The 24,118-nt window shown below is 43.0% G+C and overlaps 1 protein-coding gene across 4 annotated transcripts in view; it reads left to right on the top strand.

The window, feature by feature from the left end:
- FMNL2 (formin like 2) overlaps window positions 1-24,118 on the top strand; it is a 241,765-nt gene that overhangs the window by 205,418 nt on the left and 12,229 nt on the right. For 3 of the 4 annotated variants that reach the window (XM_066576019.1, XM_066576023.1, XM_066576020.1), the window contains exons 18-25: window positions 865-1,099; window positions 2,375-2,443; window positions 2,526-2,606; window positions 3,361-3,490; window positions 5,481-5,644; window positions 6,140-6,241; window positions 7,223-7,321; window positions 14,840-14,963. In XM_066576019.1, the coding sequence (XP_066432116.1) occupies window positions 865-1,099; window positions 2,375-2,443; window positions 2,526-2,606; window positions 3,361-3,490; window positions 5,481-5,644; window positions 6,140-6,241; window positions 7,223-7,321; window positions 14,840-14,963 (1,004 nt within the window). Of the gene's footprint in view, window positions 1-864; window positions 1,100-2,374; window positions 2,444-2,525; window positions 2,607-3,360; window positions 3,491-5,480; window positions 5,645-6,139; window positions 6,242-7,222; window positions 7,322-14,839; window positions 14,964-22,254; window positions 22,383-24,118 lie in introns of all 4 variants that reach the window. The other variant, XM_066576021.1, reaches the window with a different exon arrangement.

Genomic DNA, 24,118 nt, shown 5'->3' with positions numbered 1-24,118 from the left:
GGGCTCCGGTCTGCTGCACCTCCATACACCGAGCAATCCTCGCTACTTTGTGAATGTACCGGAGCGATTATCACTGGAATGACTTCGGGGGCTGAAGTCGTCCCGTGGAAAAGGACCCTTAGGCTTCATTCACATGAGGCAGTTTGGTTGCAATACAAACTGCACCAAAAAATGCATAGGTGAAATCGTGTGTTTATACTATGTTTGTAATAACATGTGGCAAAAAACGCACGCAGTTCTGCAAATGCGCTTTTCAGTGTGGTCTTTATTGTAACCAAACTGCCCCATGTAAATGGAGCCTAATGGCCCATTTACACGCAAAGACAATCTTTGAAACGATTGAAAGATTGTCAGTTTTAGCGATCGTTTTGCATAAAGTGTTAATAGACACTAATTTCCATTAACACTTTATCAGCTTCATTTGCGTGTAAAGGGGCATGCGGGAGCTGTTGCAGAGCACAGAGTGTGGGCTGTGTCTGCACACAGCTCCATTATTCTTGCACGGGCTGTTGGCTGAATACAATGTAATCTCCGACTCCCATGCAAAACACAGCGTGTGGTCCGTGTTATCTTCTCTCCGGCTGAGTGATGGATTTTAAACTCACCTTAAAATCATCGTTCAGCCAAAAAGTGAAGAATGGCAGCATTTACGCGCAACGATGATCGCTCATATGCCACCAGTTTACTGAATTTTGAGTGATAATCATTGCGTGTAAATGGGCCTTTGGAAATATATTTCCAGGAGTGATAAATGAGGAGAGCTGATAGGTACACTTTAATAGGGCTTCCTGAATGATGTAAAGGCTCTTGATGTATTAGAGGTATTTTATTTATTTTCTGATTCTTCTTTCATTCCCGCTTTAGGTTTGACCTGAAAACGTTACCTGTGGACTTTGTGGAGTGTCTGATGAGATTCATGCCGACGGAGGCGGAAGTGAAAGTATTACGGCAGTACGAACGGGAGAAGAAGCCTGTGGAGAACCTATCAGATGAGGATCGCTTTATGATGCAGTTCAGTAAGATAGAGAGGCTGATGCAGAAGATGACCATCATGGCTTTCATCGGGAACTTCAATGAGAGCATTCAGATGTTGACGCCGGTGAGCGCATACATTGTGGATACTGTACCATAGGGTTAGGTGTGTGGTCATTGTGTAATGAGGGTGGCCACCTCTGCACTGATCTGGTTTCTGGGCAACAACAGCGCCATCAAGAATTTCAATGATCTCTGGGCCATAGCGAGGGCACACACTGCCCTTCACCGATCAGCCCTAACAGTAGAGTAGAACCATGTGCATGATATAGTGCAGGTCCTCCTCATGCCAGCAGTTCTGGACCCCACGAGACCTTTGAAGGGTCCTGTGGTATCTAGGATAAGACGTCAGCAGCAAATACTTTACCTCCTGTAGGTTTCTCAGTGCGGCCTCCATGACTCAGACTTATTATTTCAGCACATCGCACAGATGCTAGATTGGACTGAGATCTGGGGGATTTGAAGAACAAGTCCTCACCTTAAACTCTTTGCCTTGTTCCTTAACACTGCAGTGTGTGTGGGTGCATTATCTTGCTGAAAGAGGGCACCGCTACAATGTTTCCCCGAAAATAAGACCCTGTCTTATATAAATTTTTGCCCCAATGAGGTGGTAGATCTTATTTTCAGGGGAACATCTTATTATAATTACCTAGCAGGCTCGGTCCAGGTCCCTCCCGCTTCTCTCCGGAGCTCCAACTCACTTCTTGCAGTCCTCAGCCACCTACAGAAGATTACTTCCTGTTTACGGGATTCATAAATCGCGCCTCCAGGAAGCGATGGCTCTGATTGGTTCTCAAGCGCTGCTCAGCCACTCAATGCAGCGCTCGATGAACCAATGCGATGGTTGTGATTGGTTCATCGAACGCTTCATTAAGTGGCTGAGCAGTGGTTGAAGAACCAATCACAGCCATCACATTGTGGAGGTGGGATTTATGAATTGGCTGAGCTGCGGCATTGATTGGCCAACCGGTCCAGCCAATTTGGCCTTGTCAGAGTCGCTCAGATCCTTACACTTGCCCATTTTTCCCGCTTCCAACACATCAACTTCAAGAACTGACTGATCACTTGCTGCGTTACATATCCCACCATAAGAGGCGCCATTGTCACCAGATGATCAGTGCTATTCACTTTACTTGTCACTGGTTTTAATGGTTATGGCTGCTCGGAGTACAATATACTTGATGATAGAATTATTGGATTTACAACATAGGATACATTTGTATGTATGACTGTTATTATGTGTTAATATATTTAATTGTGATTGTGCGCATGTATGACTATTATTATATGTATATATGAGAACACTGCACTATTATTAACTATTACTATCCTCTTTTTTTAGCAACTTCACGCCATCATAGCTGCATCCGTTTCAATTAAATCATCTCAGAAACTAAAGAAGATACTTGAGGTATGTACGGACTGCGATTACGGGGCAATCACAGTTTATTGCTATGCCTGAGTTACACGTCTTTTCTTGTTTCTTCTCGTAGATTATTTTGGCACTTGGAAATTATATGAACAGCAGTAAACGTGGAGCGGTCTATGGCTTTAAACTGCAAAGCTTGGACTTGGTAAGTTCACATTAATATGCACATATAGATGAAGGCATACCCCAACATCTGGCATTTTTTCTGATACAGAGCTCCAAAATCCTGGCTGTCCTTTACATGGCCATAAAGTAAAATGCTAAAATTCTGTCTGCCTGTTGCCACCACCAGGGGGAGCTCACTACAGACAGAATGATTACAGTTTAAGGGATTGTGCCAAGTTATAAAGTTATCCCCTATTTATGTGATAGCAATAAGTTTTTGATAGGTAGGAGTCCAACTGCTAGGACCCCACTGATCTTGAGAATTGGGGCCCTGAATGTCCCTGCATGCATGGAGCAGCGGTCACGCATGTGCTTTGCAGCTCCATGTATTTCAATTGCAGCGCTGGAGATTGCCGAGCACGTGTACTTGGAAATTTCCATCATTCCCATCGAAATGACCACGCTTTATTCATGCAGGGATTTTTTAAATCAATGGTGTTCTAGCGGTTAGACCCCACCGATCATAAAGTTATCCCCTATTCTGTAGATAAGGAATATCTTCATAACTTGGCACAACCCTTTTAAATAGAAGCTGCATAAATCCATATGCAATGAGCTCCCCCCAGTGGTGATTTAAGGTAGCCAGAATCTTGTCAGTTCTAATTACTACTATGCTGATTTTTACTGTACTGTGTATTATTTTACTATTAGTCACACCTGTAATTCCAAAAAATCTTCTTATTTTGGGGCCACATTAATATTTAGCTCTTTTTCTTATCTTCTGTCATTGCCAGCTTCTGGATACCAAGTCTACAGACAGGAAACAGACCTTATTGCACTATATCTCCAATGTGGTACGGGAAAAGTACCAACAGGTTGCTCTTTTCTTCAATGAACTTCATTATGTGGAAAAAGCTGCCGCAGGTAAGGTTAGGAGGGGTAGAGAAGAACTCCAACTTTATGACCTCATGGTGGTCATTGATCTAATGATTGTCTTAAAGTGGTATTAAAGACATTAACTCCTTGTACTATTGACTGCTGGGGACTCTGAGCGGTGAACCCCTACCAATCAGCTGATCTCAGCCCCCACACTCATTGCAGCTTGGCTGGATATTGACAAGTCTATCTTTATTGCGGTTGAAGCCAGAAGTGTAATAGAAGGCAGAGCTCCCGCTGATCTCAATGGGAGCTGTGCTTTCTGCTACACTTCCAGCTCGAACCACAATGAGGATGCAGCTATCAACAACCAGCTCAGAAACAATAAGTGCAGGGGTGGTAATCAGCTGATCACTTGGGTTCCCAAGCAGCAGACCCCTGCCAATCAACTTTTGGTGATCGTTCCTGAGGATGGGTCATCAGTAGTACATGGTGTAACAGTGCCGGAATATCACATGGGCGGAAATGCTGCAGAATGTCTGCAGCAGAATATCCTGCAGCACTTCCATATCCAACGCAGAGTCAAAATGTGCTGCGTATCCACAGCTGATTTTGACAAATATAGCAAACTCCTCACCTCCCAATTCTTAACGCTATCAGCGCAGCCTCTGACTTGACACCCAGCGGCCTCTAGTGAGCGCAACCTCGCCAGTCAGGTGATGTGGAAGTTGCGTCACCTGACCAGCAGTGCTGTGCTCACTAAAAGCCGCTAATTGCCAAGGCATGCTGACAGCGCAAAGATTTCGGAAGTGAGGGTATCTCTCTATTTGCCAAAATCAGCTACGGATACACAGTTGATTTCAAGTCAAAATCCGCACTGGAGGCACGGAATATGACTCTGTTTTGGATGTGGAAATGATACGGAATCTGCCACTGCAGAAATTCCCCAGCATTTCCTCCCTGTGTGACCATATTCCTGGAATCGCACATGCGCCTTTGGAGCCTTTTTCTTTACGCCAAAGCCAGACGTGTATCTGGTAGTTTCTGGTAGTTTACTTTTGAATCTGCTTTTGGCTTGGGCTACTTAAATTGCACCAAAAACCGCCACAAAAGCTGCATGTGATTCCAGCCTAATACATTGCAATGACAGCATACAAACCCGTTTTATCCAATGAGGCTACTCCAACAGGTGATTTTTCACATGTAGCAATGGTCCAATGTTTCCACGCATGAGAACAGGAAATGCAGATTCGGCACTGTGCACATTTTCCAGCATTTTTTCGCCTGATTCAACAATTTTTGTTACCCGATTTTTAAGGGCGGCCATATTTGTGCGCATATTTCTATGTGCAATATTTGCACATGCAAAACACAGAGAATAGAACCCATTGATTTAAATGGGTTTGTTCTCATTCCCCTTCTTTGCTCGGGCCATCTACCCGGAAGCTGATGCAGAAGTCAGCTGCGTACCTGGGGTCCCTGGCAGGGGAATGTACGCTTTATTTTTTCTTTTCCGTCAAGTCTGGCTGCTTGGAGAATTTTTTGGGGGTAATGACTTAACCCCTCTAATGCCTCTCCATCAGACGTAGTCAAATTATATACTGTGATTTAACTATACCCTGATGAAAAGGTATTTAATATCCCTAATAGCATGTATATATATATTTTCTCGTTAGCCAATAAAGTTATCGGCTCTACAATATTTTTTTTATACAAGACTATGTAACATTACAGGGGTAATTCTTTAATGTGCAGAATATTATCCATTTAGGATCCAAATCTGAGAAAATCTATATATCCTTCTCATTATCACAGTATTTGCTACACATGACCCCATGAAGAGGACTTTGACTCATTATACACATTCTTACACTCAATTATGCTCTTTTATAGCCCAATAAACCAATTTATTTTTCTATATTGTCACTTTCTTTGTATGTAACATAAGTGCCCCCTCCTGGTCATAGTCAGGAAGTGCAGGTCTGAGATTTCATAGTGCTGGCTAAGTCGTTAATTAGGGTTATCTGCTCCCCTCCAGTCTCTCTTGAAAATGTACTTCTGGACGTAAAGGAACTTCAAAGAGGGATGGATCTGACCAAGAGGGAATACACGATGCACGACCACAACGTCATGCTTAAAGAATTCATACAAAATAGTGAAGGCAGGCTGAAGAAATTACAAGACGATGCAAAGATCTCACAGGTAACAAGAGGGTTAATATTAACTCTGCTTCCTATCTACTCCGCAGGGACCTCATTACACTTCATGTATAAAGTGGGATTAGTAACTTCTAGCATATGTCCAGACTGCAGCATGAGAGAACCGCAAGAGGTTGTGGGGTCCTAGAACAGAGAGGTCTGATGCAGATCGCCATGCAAGGAGAAGGCAATGCTTTTGCCACCAGAGTGCATAATTATTAGGGATAGCTTTTTGCCTATTAGTGAAGAGCTTGAGGTTCATGTGGCAATGTAATCCGCCGGTTTGAGAGACGAGAACGACCAACACCTTGCTAAAGTTTTGACTTGCTGTCCAAATGCAGGTCAGTTCTTGGGATGTGGCATTTCGGGCAGACAAGTAATTGGGTCCCGTCAGTGTGGTGGGCTATTAAAACCATACATGGTATTGTGTATTAATTTAGGAACAATTTAATGATCGTACGACCCGCAGTATCTGACAGCCTTCCTTGTTGTCTTCTAGGATGCCTTTGATGATGTTGTCAAATATTTTGGTGAAAATCCTAAAACCACTCCTCCATCTGTATTCTTCCCAGTTTTCGTCAGATTTGTGAAAGCTTACAAGGTGGGATACTGCGTGTTATCTATCTATCTATCTATCTATCATATATATCTCTATCTCATATCTATCTATCTATCTATCTATCTATCTATCTATCTTATATATCTCTATCTCATATCTATCTATCATATATATCTAGCTATCTCATATCTATCTATCTATCTATCTCATATCTATCTATCTCATATCTATCTATCTCATATCTATCTATCTCATATCTATCTATCTCATATCTATCTATCTCATATCTATCTATCTCATATCTATCTATCTCATATCTATCTATCTATCTATCTATCTATCTATCTATCTATCTATCTATCTATCTATCTATCTATCTATCTATCTCATATTTATCTATCTATCTCATATTTATCTATCTATCTATCTCATATTTATCTATCTATCTATCTCATATTTGTCTATCTATCTATCTCATATTTGTCTATCTATCTATCTCATATTTGTCTATCTATCTATCTCATATTTGTCTATCTATCTATCTCTATCTCATATCTATCTATTTCATATCTATCTCATATCTATCTCATATCTATCTCATATCTATCTCATATCTATCTCATATCTATCTATCTAGCCATCTCATATCTATCTATATCTATCTATCTATCTATCTATCTATCTATCTATCTATCTATCTATCTATCTATCTATCTATCTATCTATCTATCTATCTAGCCATCTCCTATCTATCTATCTATCTAGCCATCTCCTATCTATCTATCTATCTATCTATCTATCTATCTATCTATCTATCTATCTATCTATCTATCTATCTATCTATCTATCTATCTATCATATTCATCTCTATCTCATATCTATCGGTCCGTCTGTCTATCTCATATCTATTGGTCTGTCTGTCTGTCTCTGGCCCGTTTCCATTGACTCAGTCATGTTGATCTTATATTTAGTGCTAGATGGTCCCTAATGCATTACACTGTATTTGTGTATATTGTTTCACAGTTGGCTGATGAGGAGAATGAGCAGAGGAAAAAGCATGAGCTGGCCCTCATGGAGAAGCTTTTGGAACAGGAGGCAATGATGGACCAGCAAGGCCAAAAGGTTGTCTGTATAACGCCTCCCCCCTCCCTCCCCTTCCACATCACCTGTGCCTTGCAGCCCTGTGCGATAGACAAGACAGCAAACTTCACTTATCAAAACTGTCTCACAATCATAGCGCAGCTTGTATTTTTCCAGAGAGGATTAAGAGATAAAAGCTCAGCTCTGATTGGCTGCTATCTGAAACCAAAAACAAACTGCTGTTGACAGATCTGTCTTCCTCATTATGAGGTAGTCACATATCTGTCAGACTATTTGGGTGTTCCTGTGTTGATAGACTCAGCCTAAGGGTATAATAAGGTGCACACGACATAAATAGAATAAAAAATTAATACATGTATATCAGAAGGTCCACTATTATAAAAATACTGCCTGGATGCAAGATGGCAGAACTGGACTTCATCTATAGCAGTCACTTTTCTCAGGTTTCTCCCAGTAAGCACATACCCCCAGGACTTACAGTAGATCCAAATTGTGTAATAACCAGACATATTAACACCAATAGATAACAAAAATGCAAAAATGGGAACTCACCAGTAGATAACAGGAATAGAATGGTGAGGGTAATTAGATAATTGCATGAATAAATAATGTGATGGTAGTCAGATAATGGAACAGACAGATAATGATGAACATATAGCAAACGGATAATAACCGACCCTAAAGGCCCATTTACACGCAAAGATTATTGCTCAAAATTTGTTCAAACAATGGCTTATTATCGATGATCGTTGTGTGTAAACACTGCCATCTTTCACTCTTTGGCTGATTGACGATTTTAAGGTGAGCCTAAAGTCCATTGTTCAGCCGGAGAGAGATAATGGGGTCCGCACGCTGTGTTCTGCACGGGAGACAGAGATTACATTGTATTCTGCCAACAGCCCCTGCAAGAACAATGGAGCTCTGTGCAGAGCTGAGACCACATGCTGGGCTCTGCAAACAGCTCCTTGAGGCCCTTTTGCATGCAAATGCAGCTGATAAAGTGTTAATGGACATTAGTGTCTATTAATACTTTATAAAAACATTTGCACACCTGGATTTGGGGATTTTCTGCCATTCTCTGTCAGGTTGGATGGGGACTATCTGTGGAGCCATTATCACGTCTCTCCAGAGATGTCCCATTGGGTACAAGTCAGGGCTCTGGCCGGGCCCCTTAAGGACATTCACAGAGTTGTCCCTAAGCCCCCCTTTGTTGTCTTGGCTGTGAGCTGAGGGTCATTGTCTTGTTGGAAGGTGACCCTTCTGCCCGGTCTGAGGTCCCTTGTGCTCCGGATCAGGTTTTCATTAAGAATCTCTCTGAACTTTGCTGCATTCAGCTTTCCATCAACCCTAACTGGTCTCCCTGCCCCCCCCCCTCCCCCACAAGCATGATGCTCCACCACTAGGCTTCACTGTAGGGATGTACTGGGCAGTTGATGAGCAGTGACTGGTTTCCTCTATAATACTTAGAACTGAGGGGGGAAAAGTTCAGCCTAGAGAATCTTATTTCTCACAGTCTGAGAGTCTTTAGATGCTTTTTTAGTAAACTCTAGACTGCTTTCATGTGTTTTTTACTGCAGAGGCTTTTTTTCTGGCCTCTGCCATAAAGCCCAGATTGATGGAGGCTGCAGTGATGGATGACCTTCTGGAAGTTTTTCCTAACTGTACACAGGATCTTTAGAGCTTAGCCAGGGTGACTATTAGGTTCTTGGTCACCTCTCTTACCAAGGCCCTTCTCCCCGATTACTTAGTTTGGTGGGTCGGCAGCTCTAGCAAAAGTCCTGGTTGTTCCAAACCTCTTCCATGTAAGAATTATGGAGGCCACTGGGCTCTTGGAAACTTTCAATGCAATGAAAAGTTTTTGTAGCTCTTTCCAGATCTGTGCCTCCACAAAATCCTGTCTCTGAGCTCTACATGCAGTTCTTTGCTCCTTATGGCTTGGTTTTGGCTCTGATATGCATTGTGAGCTGTGAGACCTTATATAGACAATAGTGTCTTATAAATTACGTTGAATGAAAAGAATTTACCACAAGTGACTCTAGTCAAGGTATAGATACATCTCAAAGATGATCAAGAGAAATGGGATGTCTCCAGACCTAAAGTTCAAGTGTCACATCAAAGGGTGTGAATACTTACCGGTTTTCCCCCCAAATAAGACCCTGTCTTATATTAATTTTTGCCCCAAAATAGGCACTAGGTCTTATTTTACTTACCTAGGCAGGCTCGGTCTATGTCCTCTCACTTCGCGCACTCCTCGTTCGCTTACAGAAAATCATTTTCTGGTTACAGGATTCATAAGTCCCGCCTCCAGAAAGTGATAGCTCTGATTGGTTTTTCGAGCGCTGCTCAGCCAATCAATGCAGCGCTCAATGAACCATTGCAATGGCTGTGATTGGCTGAGCAGTGCTCGATGACGAAGCCCTCTGCAAGCTGTGGGAGGATGAGAGGATGCGAACCAAGCCTGCTAGGTAGGTAATGTATTCAGCTAGGGCCTAATTTCCAGGGTAGGCCTTATATTTCAAGCCTCCCAGAAGATCCTGAAAAATCAGGGTAGGGCTTATTGTTGGGGTAGGTCTTATTTCAAGGGAAACAGGGTATGTAATTGCAAAATATTCGTTTTTCATTTTTTTAAATTTACAAATACTTCTAACATTCTGCTTTCACTTTATCAGTATGAGGTATTAACTGCAGAATGATGGGGAAAAACTTGATTATTTAAAATTTACACAAGGCCACAACATAACGAATTGTCAAAAAAAGTGAAAAGGTCTGAAAACTTTCCGAATCCACTGTAAATAATTTCCTCATCCATGTCTGATATAGGGTGCAATACTCTGCGCTCAAAGGATCAGGATGAGAAAATATAAATATAAGGGACAGCGCTTAAGCCTTCACAATGGGGAAATGCGCAGTAAAAAACAAATAGGACTTACCCAGTGTTAGTGGGGTGGCCTGGAACCCAGGTTCCCAACTAACCCCTCCACGTCCTGGTTTGCATATCAATTGACTCACATAAGACTGGAACCTCACGTCCTTCCCTTTTTCCTCCTGGTAGGGTGAAGCAGGGGGGCTGCCTGGCCACTTGTACCCCCTTCCCAGGGGGTCTGTTTAGAAACAATAAGGAAAAGAACTGGAAAAAAGAGGCTCGGCGCTCCAACAAGAGAGGTCCAGTGGAATCCTAGATTTAGCCGTAATCTTTTCTTTTAATTCCGTAACCAAACATTAAAATTCTGTACAACGCGTTTCGTCATGATCACTGCGACTTTATCAAGTACACTGAAACATACAATACATTAGACAATATATACAGTTAGGGCCAGAAATATTTGGACAGTGACACAAGTTTTGTTATTTTAGCTGTTTACAAAAACATGTTCAGAAATACAATTATATATATAATATGGGCTGAAAGTGCACACTCCCAGCTGCAATATGAGAGTTTCCACATCCAAATCGGAGAAAGGGTTTAGGAATCATAGCTCTGTAATGCATAGCCTCCTCTTTTTCAAGGGACCAAAAGTAATTGGACAATGGACTCTAAGGGCTGCAATTAACTCAGAAGGCGTCTCCCTCGTTAACCTGTAATCAATTAAGTAGTTAAAAGGTCTGGGGTTGATTCCAGGTGTGTGGTTTTGGATTTGGAAGCTGTTGCTGTGACCAGACAACATGCGGTCAAAGGAACTCTCAATTGAGGTGAAGCAGAACATCCTGAGGCTGAAAAAAAAGAAAAAATCCATCAGAGAGATAGCAGACATGCTTGGAGTAGCAAAATCAACAGTCGGGTACATTCTGAGAAAAAAGGAATTCACTGGTGAGCTTGGGAACTCAAAAAGGCCTGGGCGTCCACGGAAGACAATGGTGGTGGATGATCGCCGCATACTTTCTTTGGTGAAGAAGAACCCGTTCACAACATCAACTGAAGTCCAGAACACTCTCAGGGAAGTAGGTGTATCTGTCTCTAAGTCAACAGTAAAGAGAAGACTCCATGAAAGTAAATACAAAGGGTTCACATCTAGATGCAAACCATTCATCAATTCCAAAAATAGACAGGCCAGAGTTAAATTTGCCGAAAAACACCTCAAGAAGCCAGCCCAGTTCTGGAAAAGTATTCTATGGACAGATGAGACAAAGATCAACCTGTACCAGAATGATGGGAAGAAAAAAGTTTGGAGAAGAAAGGGAACGGCACATGATCCAAGGCACACCACATCCTCTGTAAAACATGGTGGAGGCAACGTGATGGCATGGGCATGCATGGCTTTCAATGGCACTGGGTTACTTGTGTTTATTGATGACATAACAGCAGACAAGAGTAGCCGGATGAATTCTGAAGTGTACCGGGATATACTTTCAGCCCAGATTCAGCCAAATGCTGCAAAGTTGATCGGACGGCGCTTCACAGTACAGATGGACAATGACCCCAAGCATACAGCCAAAGCTACCCAGGAGTTCATGAGTGCAAAAAAGTGGAACATTCTGCAATGGCCAAGTCAATCACCAGATCTTAACCCAATTGAGCATGCATTTCACTTGCTCAAATCCAGACTTCAGACGGAAAGACCCACAAACAAGCAAGACCTGAAGGCTGCGGCTGTAAAGGCCTGGCAAAGCATTAAGAAGGAGGAAACCCAGCGTTTGGTGATGTCCATGGGTTCCAGACTTAAGGCAGTGATTGCCTCCAAAGGATTCGCAACAAAATATTGAAAAAAAAATATTTTGCTTGGGTTATGTTTATTTGTCCAATTACTTTTGAGCTCCTTAATTGTGGAGTGTTTGTAAAGAAATGTGTACAATTCCTACATTTTCTATCAGATATTTTTGTTCAACCCTTTAAATTAAACGTTACAATCTGCACTTGAATTCTGTTGTAGAGGCTTCATTTTAAATCCAATGCGGTGGCATGCAGAGCCCAACTCGCGAAAATTGTGTTACTGTCCAAATATTTCTGGCCCTAACTGTATACTGACAGAGTCTATCTGTCTAGATGTAGGATTCAATCTCATGTGTATTTTCATTTTCATTTTTTATATGTGGTACAATAGAAATATAATGCCGGTGTATTTATTAGATCATAACGAAAGATATCAGGAAATAAATCCTAGCGCTGAATAGTGCAGTAGAAAAGAAAGGAGGGAGCGCATCAGTACTAGGAGTTTTGTGAGTTCCACCTGAACGTCACTTGCGTTCCAGAGAACGTCTTTACGTCATCCGCTCAGTCACGATACCCGGAAGTGGCGAACTGTGCGGTCCAGCATTGCGGTCCATGCACGCTAGGTGATGTTTCACGTCACCTGCCCTATACCAACACCCGGAAATGGTATCTGGACTGATCGGGACACCGTGGCAGGAAGTTCATTGGCGTGCAGGCATGTAAGTCCCGGTATTTGTATATAAATTGTCTAATGTATTGTATGTTTCAGTGTACTTGACGAAACGCGTTGTACAGAATTTTAATGCTTGGTTACGGAATTAAAAGAAAAGATTACGGCTAAATCTAGGATTCCACTGGACCTCTCTTGTTGGAGCGCCGAGCCTCTTTTTTCCAGTTCTTTTCCTTATTATTTCTAAAAGGGATGAGAGGAATCAATATTTCGCTACTTCAAAAAGTTCTGTAAACCATATTTATTAATTATAACAGGTTGCAAAGCGTTTTCAAGCAATACAACCTACTCCTATCCATGTACATATATATATATATATATATATATATATATATATATATATATATATATATATATACACACATATACTCACATGCAAATGCGATTGCTTAAGTTTTACATACCGCATCAGATGCTGGTTTTCTGCCATGACGTCACTTTCAGGGCCGTAACATGAGCAGCTTTGACGTATATCACATGATTGTTGTCCCGGAACTCAACGTGCATTCCAAAGCAATAAAGTTACAATTGTTGTAGAAAAAGGCGAACATGCGCTTTCAAGAAAGAAGGTGACGTATGAGCGCAGAGTACGAGGGGCTGCTAAGTCTTTGGCTTTACCCAGAAAGAAACGAGATAGGAAGATGAAACTTTACATTTATTCCACATACTCTCCACTGATGTCAAAACACTTCTTACATCGGTATTCCAAGTTCTGTAAGCCTTGCAAAAAGAAGGATTTCAGTTGTGCCTCAAACCAGTCATCTGTAGCAGCCATGACATCAGAAATGCTGTGAAATTTGGTTCCCTTGAGGTGTTTCTTCAGGTTTGGAAACAGATGATAGTCGGAGGGAGCTAGATGTGGTGAATAAGGTGGGTGGTCAACCAGCTGGAAGCCTAGCTCCACCAGTTTTGCTGTGGTCGCTTGTGCAGTGTGAGCGGAGGCGTTGTCTTGCAGGAACAAGATTCCTTTGGACAGCTTGCCGCGCCTTTTGGCCTTCAGGGATGCCTTCAATTGGTCCAAAAGTTCAATGTAATACCTTGCATTGATGGTGGACCCATTTTGAAGGTGCAGCACACCCTCCTTATCCCAGAACACAGACGCCATCACCTTAGTGGCTGAACTTCTTTGGGCGAGGAGAACCACCGTGCCTCCACTCTTTTGACTGTTCCTTGGTTTCAGGGTCATACAAATGAATCCAGGTCTCATCCATAGTGACCAGTCGATCCAGGAAGTTCTTATCAGTCCGGAAACGCTGACAAATGGATCAGGAAGTTTTCACTCGCATGCTTTTCTGATCTGTTGTCAAACATTTGGGGACCCACTTTGCAGATAGCTTCTTCATGTTCCAATGTTCATGGATAATTACACAAACGCGTTCATGAGAAATCCCGATGATGTCTGCTATTCCTTTAGCTGAAATTGGCTGATTCTCCAGTATGAGGTTGTGGGCAGTATTGACGATCTCCGGAACAACAACCTCTCTCGGTCGTCCAGGACGTTCCTCATCATTGGTGCTGAAGTGGCCCGTTTTAAATTTGGCAACCCAGTTCTTAACTATAGAATATGAAGGGCATTGATCCCCCAATGTCTGCGACATATCACCATGAATATCCCTTGTGGACTTTCCTTGCAGAAACAAGAATTTGTTTGCTGTGAATATCGCCTTAGACGCCGCCATTTTGTTTCCCACATGCCTAGATCACTGTTGCCATAAGCTACAAACACAACATTTTGCAAACCTATATTAGACACATAAGGCTTTCATATTATGTAACATTCGTTACCATAGAAACAAAAAAGAACACAAAGCCAAAGACTTATCAGCAGCCACTCGTATTTTACCCTATATCAGTCTTACTACTTGTGCCCACTGTAGACCAGTGAGCGCTCTTTCTCCTGGACGCCTCTCCAAATCTGCTAGATTAAGGATGGGCAACGTGTGATCAGCTAACCGGGACACACAGGTGCTGGCGGATTTAACCCTTACAGGGACCTCCTGCCCAGCACCAGGTAAGTGCAAGCCTTTAAGCACTTATGTACTAATATATGCATTTTATGTAAGACAAGGCGCTGCTCACCCTCTTTCCTCATCCATAGACTGATCTCTTGTAGTATATTCCTACCCGCCTATAATAACACATACATGTTCCATCCTTACAGTCTCCTTCACATAAATCTAAGCGGCAGCAACAGGAACTGATAGCTGAGCTGAGGAGGAGGCAAGTGAAAGACAATAGACATGTGTATGAGGGGAAGGATGGAGCCATTGAAGATATCATCACAGGTAAGAGAATTGGTATAGAGGACATGGGAATATGGTGTATTAGGATAGAAACCAACCAACTGTATGCTCCCATATGGACAGAACATGACTGCGATCGGTGTACGGTGTACTGACAACTATTTTATCGCCTCTTGCATGATGTACCATTAAAGGGAATAAAAAAATTCAGACGGCAGTCAACAGAAAGGGTTAACAATCTCAGAAACTTATAAAAAAAAAGTGGAAAAAAACTTTCCAATACACTTAAATTTCTTTTCACAGGAAATTTTCAAACATCAGTAGGCTTTATCTTATGTGTATGGACATCTTAAAAGGTTTCTCCGGGACTAAGCTAGTGATGACCTATCCTCAGGATGGGTCATTAATAATTGATCTGTTGGGGGCCATCGCTCGTGATCCCCACCGATCAACTGTTTGAAGAGGCACTACAGCAAGTGCTATGGCCTCTCCTCAGGCCAGTGACATCACGATCATTTGTCACATGGCCTGAGAGCAGCTCTGTTCCATTCACTTCAGCTGCAATACCAGGCACAGTCACTATACACTAAATGGCGCAGTGTGTGTTATGGACGCTGTCACTTCAATCAGTTGATCAGCGGGAATGGGTCATCAATGGTTTAGTGCCAGAAAACCCCTTTAGTGGGATTGTCTAGTTGTATCTTATTCATGACCTATCCACAGGATAGGTCATCAATAGTAGATTGGTAGGGGTCCGCTGCCCAAAAGCCCCACTCATCAGTTATTCTCTGGGCTGATGCTACTGTGCACTGGGCTAATTTTTGCAGAAAGCAGACAGCTCTGTAGTGGCCAGGCTTGGTACTGAAGTGAATGGGAACTTTGTCTGCAATATCAAGCCCATCCACTGCAATAGGAACGAAGCTGTCTGTTTCCTGCAGAAATCAGTTCAGTGCAGGAGAGTACTGGCCTGGCGAACAGCTGATCAGAGGGGTCTAGTGTAGTGGAATTCTCCTTGCAAGTTTACAACTGGACCACCCAGGCCATATTATTACCACAAACTTGCCTTCAGAGGTATTACTCTTATATATGTTTATTGCTTTCTGGTTTTATGTATATAAAGCTTAAAGGGGTTGTCCCGAGGCAGCAAGTGGGTCTGTACACTTCTGCATGGCCATAATAATGCACTTTGTAATGTACATTGTGCATTAATTATGAGCCATGCAGAAGTTATAAAAAGTTTTATACTTACCTGTTCCGTTGCTGGCGTCCTCGTCTCCATGGTGCCGACTAATTTTCGCCCTCCGATGGCCAAATTAGCCGCGCTTGCGCAGTCCGGGTCTTCTGCAGTCTTCTATGGGGCTCCGTGTAGCTCCGTGTAGCTCCGCCCCGTCACGTGCCGATTCCAGCCAATCAGGAGGCTGGAATCGGCAGTGGACCGCACAGAAGAGCTGCGGTCCACGGAGGAAGAGGCCATCTTCAGCGGTGAGTAGAGAAGTCACCGGAGCGCGGGGATTCAGGTAAGCGCTCCGGTGAGCTTTCTTTACCTCCCTGCATCGGGGTTGTCTCGCGCCGAACGGGGGGGGGGTTGAAAAAAAAAAAAACCCGTTTCGGCGCGGGACAACCCCTTTAACGATTGTGTAAATGGAAAGTTCTGCAGCTTTTTTATATACTTTATTATTCTCAATTCCTTGCCATTTTCAAGACTTTTACTTACTGTAAGGCCTCCTGCACACAGGCGGAAATTCTGCAGTGGGATTTCCCACTGAATTTTCGCCCGTGCCCGCCTGCATAGGATTGCATTACAAATTGAAATTCTATGTAGATGCGGAAAACAAATTGCGTCATGTTCTATTTCTGTGCGGGTCTCGCAGAGGCCCGCACAGAAATTTCACTCTCGGCGCCCCGGCTCTGCTCTGCGCACGCGCCAGCTGGGCGGCAGCCGGCACACCACAGAGCCGCGGGAGCAGGTGAGACCCGCACTGGCCACTGCAGGGGAGCGGGTCGGATCTGACCCGGCCGTCTGCAGGTGGCCTAAGTGAATGAGAACACTCTTGTTTGCATTCACAGGCTGCAAGCCAGTACATAGCTGATCCTGCTCTCCGCTAATAGGTTATTTCCAGTGTAGACAAATCTCCACACAAATCTCTTTGCTAGTTTGTTACATTCATTTGCTACAATGTATCAGGCTGGGGACCGGCCTCCTTAGCTCACAGAGCATTGTCTAGAGTGTAGACAATTGTATCCACTTTTGAGCTGAGAGCAGGACTAGCTACACTGTCTCTGGATGTACATGAGAATATTCTCATTCACTGACAGCAAAGTGATAAATGGAAAATAGTTAACAAAGTATATCAAAGTTGCTAAACTTTTTTAGTTCATGCAGTGATTAAGCTTTATTTACAAAAGAGAATCAGGAGCAGCAGGAGAAAGTTTTGGGCAACCTTGTGTTATAATGAGCTTTTCTCATGTTAGGGTTAGGTCTAGAGATGAGCAAGTATACTCGCTAAAGGCAATTGCTCGAGCGAGCATTGCCGCTAGCGAGTACCTGCCCGCTCGAGATGAAAGATTCGGGTGCCGGCGGCAGGCAGGGAGCTGCGGGGGAGAGCGGAGCGGAACGGAGGGGAGATCTCTCTCTCCCTCTCTCCCCCCGCTCCCTCCTGCTGACAGCCGCTACTCACCGCTCCCCCGCGCCGGCACCCGAACGTTTCATCTCGAGCGGGCAGGTACTCGGTAAAGGCAATGCTCGCTCGAGCATACTTGCTCATCTCTAGTTAGGTCATATTGCGGTAATAGAGGTAGGTTCCCCCTTGATGGCTCTTAGTCCTTAGCTCCAGAGCCTCAAGGCTATTGAGGGGCTGTGTGTTGGTCATGAAATATATGGTTGTGTGAATGCAGCTCCCAGCTGCTAGCTCCTCTGTCTAGGGAGCACAAACTGTCTGAAGTGGGGGAAACCCAAACTGAACAATCCTATAAGAGAAACCCTATGTGAACATACGCCCGTGTTGTATTAGGACTACTAGCATAGTACAAATTAGAATAATAGTGGGGATTATATTAATTATTATACCTGCATATGTTTTTTTGCACCATGCAAGACTTCTGCAGATACTTGTCAGGTACCATGCAGTGTTCCCAATGCTCATACTGCTTGTGCTAGTAAGTATAGTTCCTCAGCAAACCCTATGGAAGCTCCCTATGACCCAGGACACTGTAGGTTTTGGGACCTCTCAGCACTACAGCCTATGAGGTGCATTACTCTAGTTACACAATCAGAGGCGCAGCTTTCTGCCCGCTTCGCTTCCAGACTAAGCAACTAGTGAAAGCAATGTTGTACCTATACAATGTACTAACAGGAAATGATTCAATGGACATTCAGTTGCATCAGTGTGTGAGCATGGAGCTTCACGGTGACACTTCATAGCCCAGGAGGGACACAGCAGGGTTTACCACAATTGGGACACAACCATTGCAAAAACACGTGCACCTGTCAAATGGATTGCAGCATTTCTCCATAGGGAAACGAGAAGGTTGTGTAGTGGTAACGCAGGGTCACCATGAAGTCCCAGCCCTATTGTGCACAGTTCTTATGCAAATATTTCACGAAAACCTCATTCATAAGAGCGTGAAACGCACGCCATATTACCCGCGCAAAAAAATTGTGGCTAATAGAACCGATGCATTGCTATGAAAACATTCAGATGGGAGACTTTTAAGCACGTAGAAAAAAAAAATCACACTTAAAATAATAGGACGCCCACAACTGGGATCCCACAACTGAAATTCCATGCTGTGTGAAAAGATAGGCCCTGACCTATCTTTGGTGCATAAGGTGAAGCAGTCTCTATTGACTCCTATGGGAGCTGGATAACAAGGGGGAGGGGGAAGTTGATTTGGTAATCTCTCTAGCCTCGTCCTTGCTCTTTCCTTGCTATGGGGAATCCCGAAGACCTGGCGTTCGCCTGCAGGGGAGAATAAGAAAATCCAGCGCTGCTGGGGATTTCCTTATTCTCCTCTGTAGGCGAACCTCAACATCACCGCAGAAGGGATATCCCTCCAGCCCGGCTGAGATGAAGGGTAGCCGCGCCGCAGAAAAGGGGATTCCCCCGGGCTTTTCCTTCATCTCTCTCTCTCCCCTCTCAGAGCTGCAGCACTAATTTTTAGTGATACGTAGCTCTGGATTGTGTGAATGGGCAATTTCTCCGCTAAATAAGCTTGTGGCTGAATTACGGGAAATTGTCCATTCATGCTATATTTTGTGCCCTTAGCCGGGTAAGTTCGGCGTGAATTTCACGCTCATGTGAATGAGGTCCTACTACTATAGTAATGAGCTTGTCTTAGCATTACGTCTACCTGTGTTACATTCTACTAGAGCTGCTGCTGACACTTGGAGTAAGGACCATTGATCCCATGTAATATCTCTTTGTATAGATAATGTGTTTAGAGATCACCGTGGATTGGGCTATATGGAAGAAAAATATGGGGATTTATAGACTGTGGGTACTTTGTAGAAAATTTAAGGGAATTCCATTGTTGGGAAACTCCTAATATGTTGTTATTAGCAGGATTGTTCCCATGGTCAGCAAGTGCTGTTAGAAACAAGTGCTGGGGATCAGGGGGGATTTATCAAGTTTGTACTTAGTTGTCAGGTCATTTCTACTGCGGAGTGGAGCAATTATTATTATTAGAGTATTACAACTTTCCCATATTATAAAGGCTGTGGACACCTAGCCAATGCAATATAGTGCATTATAGTCCTGACATTACCAATGCACTGTGGACGATTGGGTAGTCTACACATAGTTGGCAGCCATCTTGGCTGCTCGAAACTGGGAGCCCAAACCAGCTTGATCAAATGACAGCTGACAGAATCAATTACAGGTAATGTAGTCCCTCCATCCTTTAGTTCCTGGAGGGTCGCTTTGAAAAGAATTTGTCAGCTTCTGTGAGCCCCCTAGACTAAAGTAAATTCGGGGGTATGACATCATAATTACCTTTTACCATTGTCTGCTTGCAAAGCCCCCATTGCATGCATCCTGCAGACTACATGGACGCATGCACATAACTAGAGGACTAGTTCTGCCAATATGAGTGCCTATGTGGCCCACAGGATGCCTGCTGCGGTGGCTTTGCAAGCAGACAGCAAGTGCCACATCCCCGGGTTCAGTACTTCGGTGCCTATAAGGCCATAATTTTAATTTAAGGGGGTCATAAGAGCTGAAAGATTTCCTTTAAGGCTCATGTCCATGACCGTGTTTTCACCACGTATTCCGCGAGTATTGCATGGACGCGTGATACATGCTGAACAGAGTCAATGAAAGTCAATGAACTGTCATTGATCCATGCACATGTGCGTGTAGACACTACATATTGATACACACGAGAAATAGACCGCAGCATGCTCTATTTCTCTGCATACCACGCAGCGTGAGCCCTATACTTTTGTATAGGCTGTGTATGATACGCTGTCCATACACAATACATTGTATATGGACAGTGTTTTTATACGCATGCACACTCTGAAGCAGAATAGGGAATTAAAAAGAATCGCACTGCGCATGTCTGTAAGCGTGTGATACATGGGCATGTGCAGTGCAAAACATGGCCATACGTGGTCTCTGCCGGCAGAGTCTGGAATTACAAATATCCATGATCTCTACTACAAGTGCAGATTCTAAGCGCCGCTCATGCAGAATGTACCGCTGGCTCATGCCAAGCACTGTTTGTATAAATCTCTATGCTATGTGTTGTATCTGTTGCATTTTGTATATATAATATATGGAAACTTATCGGTTTCTTTTATGCCAAGCCATTGAAGCATAGCTAATGAGCCTTAACACTAATCTGTGCATCTGTGGCAGCCGGAGGTCCGATGTATTGTAAGCTTCTGCATTTATGTGTCTGCGGATATTACTTTATGGAGTTGTCCGATCTTATGTAAACAGAATATAATAGAATTGTACAATGAAAAATTCAAGAAATTGTGTATCAATTCATCAGTCTCAAGATCACATCTTACTGTCAGGGCTTAAAAAGACGAACGTGGCGAAGCACAGCCATTGATTTCAATGGTCTTGCTTTAACTAGCGGGATTCCCGCACGTTAATATTACGCATGAGAAAAGATAGGACTAAGTACATTTGTAACAGACCCTCAGCTGTGACCAGTGTTAGGGCTGTGCAAGTTGTGAACCTTTAAAGTGAAGAAAATTTAAAAAAAACAAAAAAAAAACATCACATTCACTAACAGCAAGTAGAGATCTTGAAACTGGTGAAGACATTAAACACAAAATGTACCAGAAAGCAACATAACCTTTCATGGCACAATTAAAGGGGTTGTACCAAAATATGAAGTTATCCCTCATCCACAGGAAAGGGAATAACTTTATGATCAGTGCAAAGTCTGGCCGCTAAGACCCCAACGATCCTGAGAACAGGGGTCCCAACAGTCCTGCATGAATGAAGCAGTAGTCACATATGTGTGCTGCTGCTCCATTCATCTCAATAATAGCACCGGAAATTGCCAAGTACAAGCATTCGGCAATCTCCAGCGCTCACATTACAATGAATAGAGTGGCGGCAAGCATGAGCAACCTGAGCCCTACTCATGTGGCACCACTTGGAACCCCATTCTCAGGATTAGTGAAGGTCCCAATGCTTAGACTCCTACCAATTATTAAGTTATCCCCTATTCTGTGGATCGGGACTAACTTTACATTTTGGTACAACCCCTTTGAAGTGAACGTCTTCCTTTTAATTTATTTTCAGGTCCACAATTTATAGTCGTCAGAGTTCTGTCTTATAGCTCCAAACCTCTGCAGAAACATAGAGTTAAATGCGAAAATTCTGTATACCTTGAGAAGGAAGCTAGGAGCTCACTGCATACTGGATATACATTGAATCCTATGATAAACCAGTACGCAATAAGTTCTCCAGCTCCCCCTAGTGGTGACTGAAGGCTAGATCTTTTTACATTTTCTTTACATGAGACTGGACACAACTGCTCTAATTGTATGTAATGACTTTGATTGTGCTCTGTTAAAAAAAAAAGCTGATTTGCCACTAACCTTGACTCTGTTTTGAAGTGTTAAAAATTATGTTACTGTGTTGTTTTTTTTAATCCTTGCCAAAACTGCTCAATGTCTTTTTACTTGCCGCTTGCTGTGATTAATTTCTCCAGCCTGACCTATGAGAAGAAGCATTGTTTATTTAGTGTTGTATGTGTGCCATGACTATCTGAGATAACCTCAGCAGAGGACTAACCATGTACTAATGCTGTAGATCTTGGCTTCTTACCATCTTCTATTTGTCTTCTCTGGCTATTATCTTCCATGCAGTGCTGAAGACTGTGCCCTTTACTGCTCGAACAGCTAAGCGTGGCTCACGGTTTTTCTGCGACCCCGTTCTCACTGAGGAATTCCATTACTAAAATTATTCTCTTTCACACCTGATGCTCTTAAAAAAGGTTGCTGTAGGTTTTCAAATATTTCTCCATGTTTAGGCATCACCCTCAGAGGTATCAGAGCGGACGTCTCGCCTGCTGCCCTCATGGAGCTCTGATACCTGCCATCATCTCATTGCATGTCATTGAACTTACAGTACTCTTCGCATGATGGGGCTTTAAAGTGATTGACCACCCTTGGACATCAGTTTTATCTATACTAATTAACATCTTAGTATATCTTCATATTGGTCAGACGCTGTTTTCCTGACACAGAGAACATACAGACTGCCACTAGGGGAAGTTTAGGATCTTACTGTAGTACAGTATGCAGTAAGCTCCTTGGCTCCCTCTAGTGGTGGCTGCATGTATGTATAAAGTTATTTTAAAGGGGTTGTATCAAAATTATGAGTTATACCTTATTCACAGGATAGGGGATACCTTGCTGATTGGTGACCATTTCAAGAATGATGGTCCTGTGTCTCCAGTCCTTCGCACTGTGGAGTTACTGCACCCCCCGTAGTGAGGAGGGCACTTAATGGAGCGCTGGTTATGCAAATGCACTGGAGCTCCATTCACTTTCAATGGCAAGCACTCCGTTCATTCTGACATCAATACGGGAAGAGCAGGAATCCCAGCAATGACAGGCAGAGGGGACATGGGACCACCATCCTTGGGATCCTTGCGGGTTTTAACAGTGAGAACACCAAAGCAATCAGAAAGTTATCCCTTACCCTGTGGATTGGGGATTACTTGTAATCTTGTACAACCCCTTTAACATATATTGCTTTATGTGATGGATTTAAAGCTGTGTGTCAGAAAAACAGCTGTGACTGCTATACTGATATATTAAGATATTAATAAACTTAGAATTTTGGATCTAAGAATGATAAAGGCGGACATGCACTTTAAGAAAAAGAAATGCAGAGGAAAAAGTTGAGATGTTACCTGTAGTGACCAATGATTGGCTGGTATATGGTGACATCACAGGTTTTCTTCTGCATTACTGAGCCCCATCTGCTCTGCATGTGAATGTGATGTTTGTTGTATCCTCATTATAAAGACTGTGCAGCAAATGTCATGATGTGGAAAGTCTGACATTACGGTGGGTGGGTGGGTGGGGGGGCATTTAGTTTTGCTACTTTGCTTGTTGTAAAACATAAAACATTGTGTCTGGTTATATGCATTATTCTGTATTCAGTATGAGATGAAATGACACTGAAAAGTGGGTTTGAGCTCAAAAAACTTTGAAACAGTGTTTAGTGTGCAGAACGAATAGAACAGTGGGAGAAAAATGTAACATTTTACTTGGAGGGAAGCTGTCAGAACTACATTAACGTGTCTTGTATGTAACATATTACCATGGGGGCGATTTATTAAGACTGGCATGTCATATGCCAGTCTTAATATTATCCTTGTCGACACACAATACGCATAATATATGAGGAGGCTCATCATGGCTGCTCCGTGTACCAATACAGAACACTGCACCAGCTAAAAGCTAAAATTCATTTCTGGTACAATTTACATCAGTTTTTTAGCATAAATTATACATAAATGTGTTGGTCTTGGTGGATATGCCATCTCCTGGCAAGCCACGCCTCTTTTTCAGAAAATAGCATATTACAGTGTACCTGGCAAAAAGTTGCAAAATTTTTGAGCAGGCAGGGCTTGCGCCAAATTTCTCAACTTTTTATGCCAAAAAAGGCTGCATAAGTCTTCCCCATATGTAATGCTGAAAAGACACAAGTCCCTTCAGT

This window comes from Eleutherodactylus coqui, chromosome 8 (assembly GCF_035609145.1).
Source record: "Eleutherodactylus coqui strain aEleCoq1 chromosome 8, aEleCoq1.hap1, whole genome shotgun sequence".
Classification (NCBI taxonomy): Eukaryota; Metazoa; Chordata; class Amphibia; order Anura; family Eleutherodactylidae; genus Eleutherodactylus; species Eleutherodactylus coqui.
This window is presented reverse-complemented; position numbering and strand designations above follow the sequence as displayed.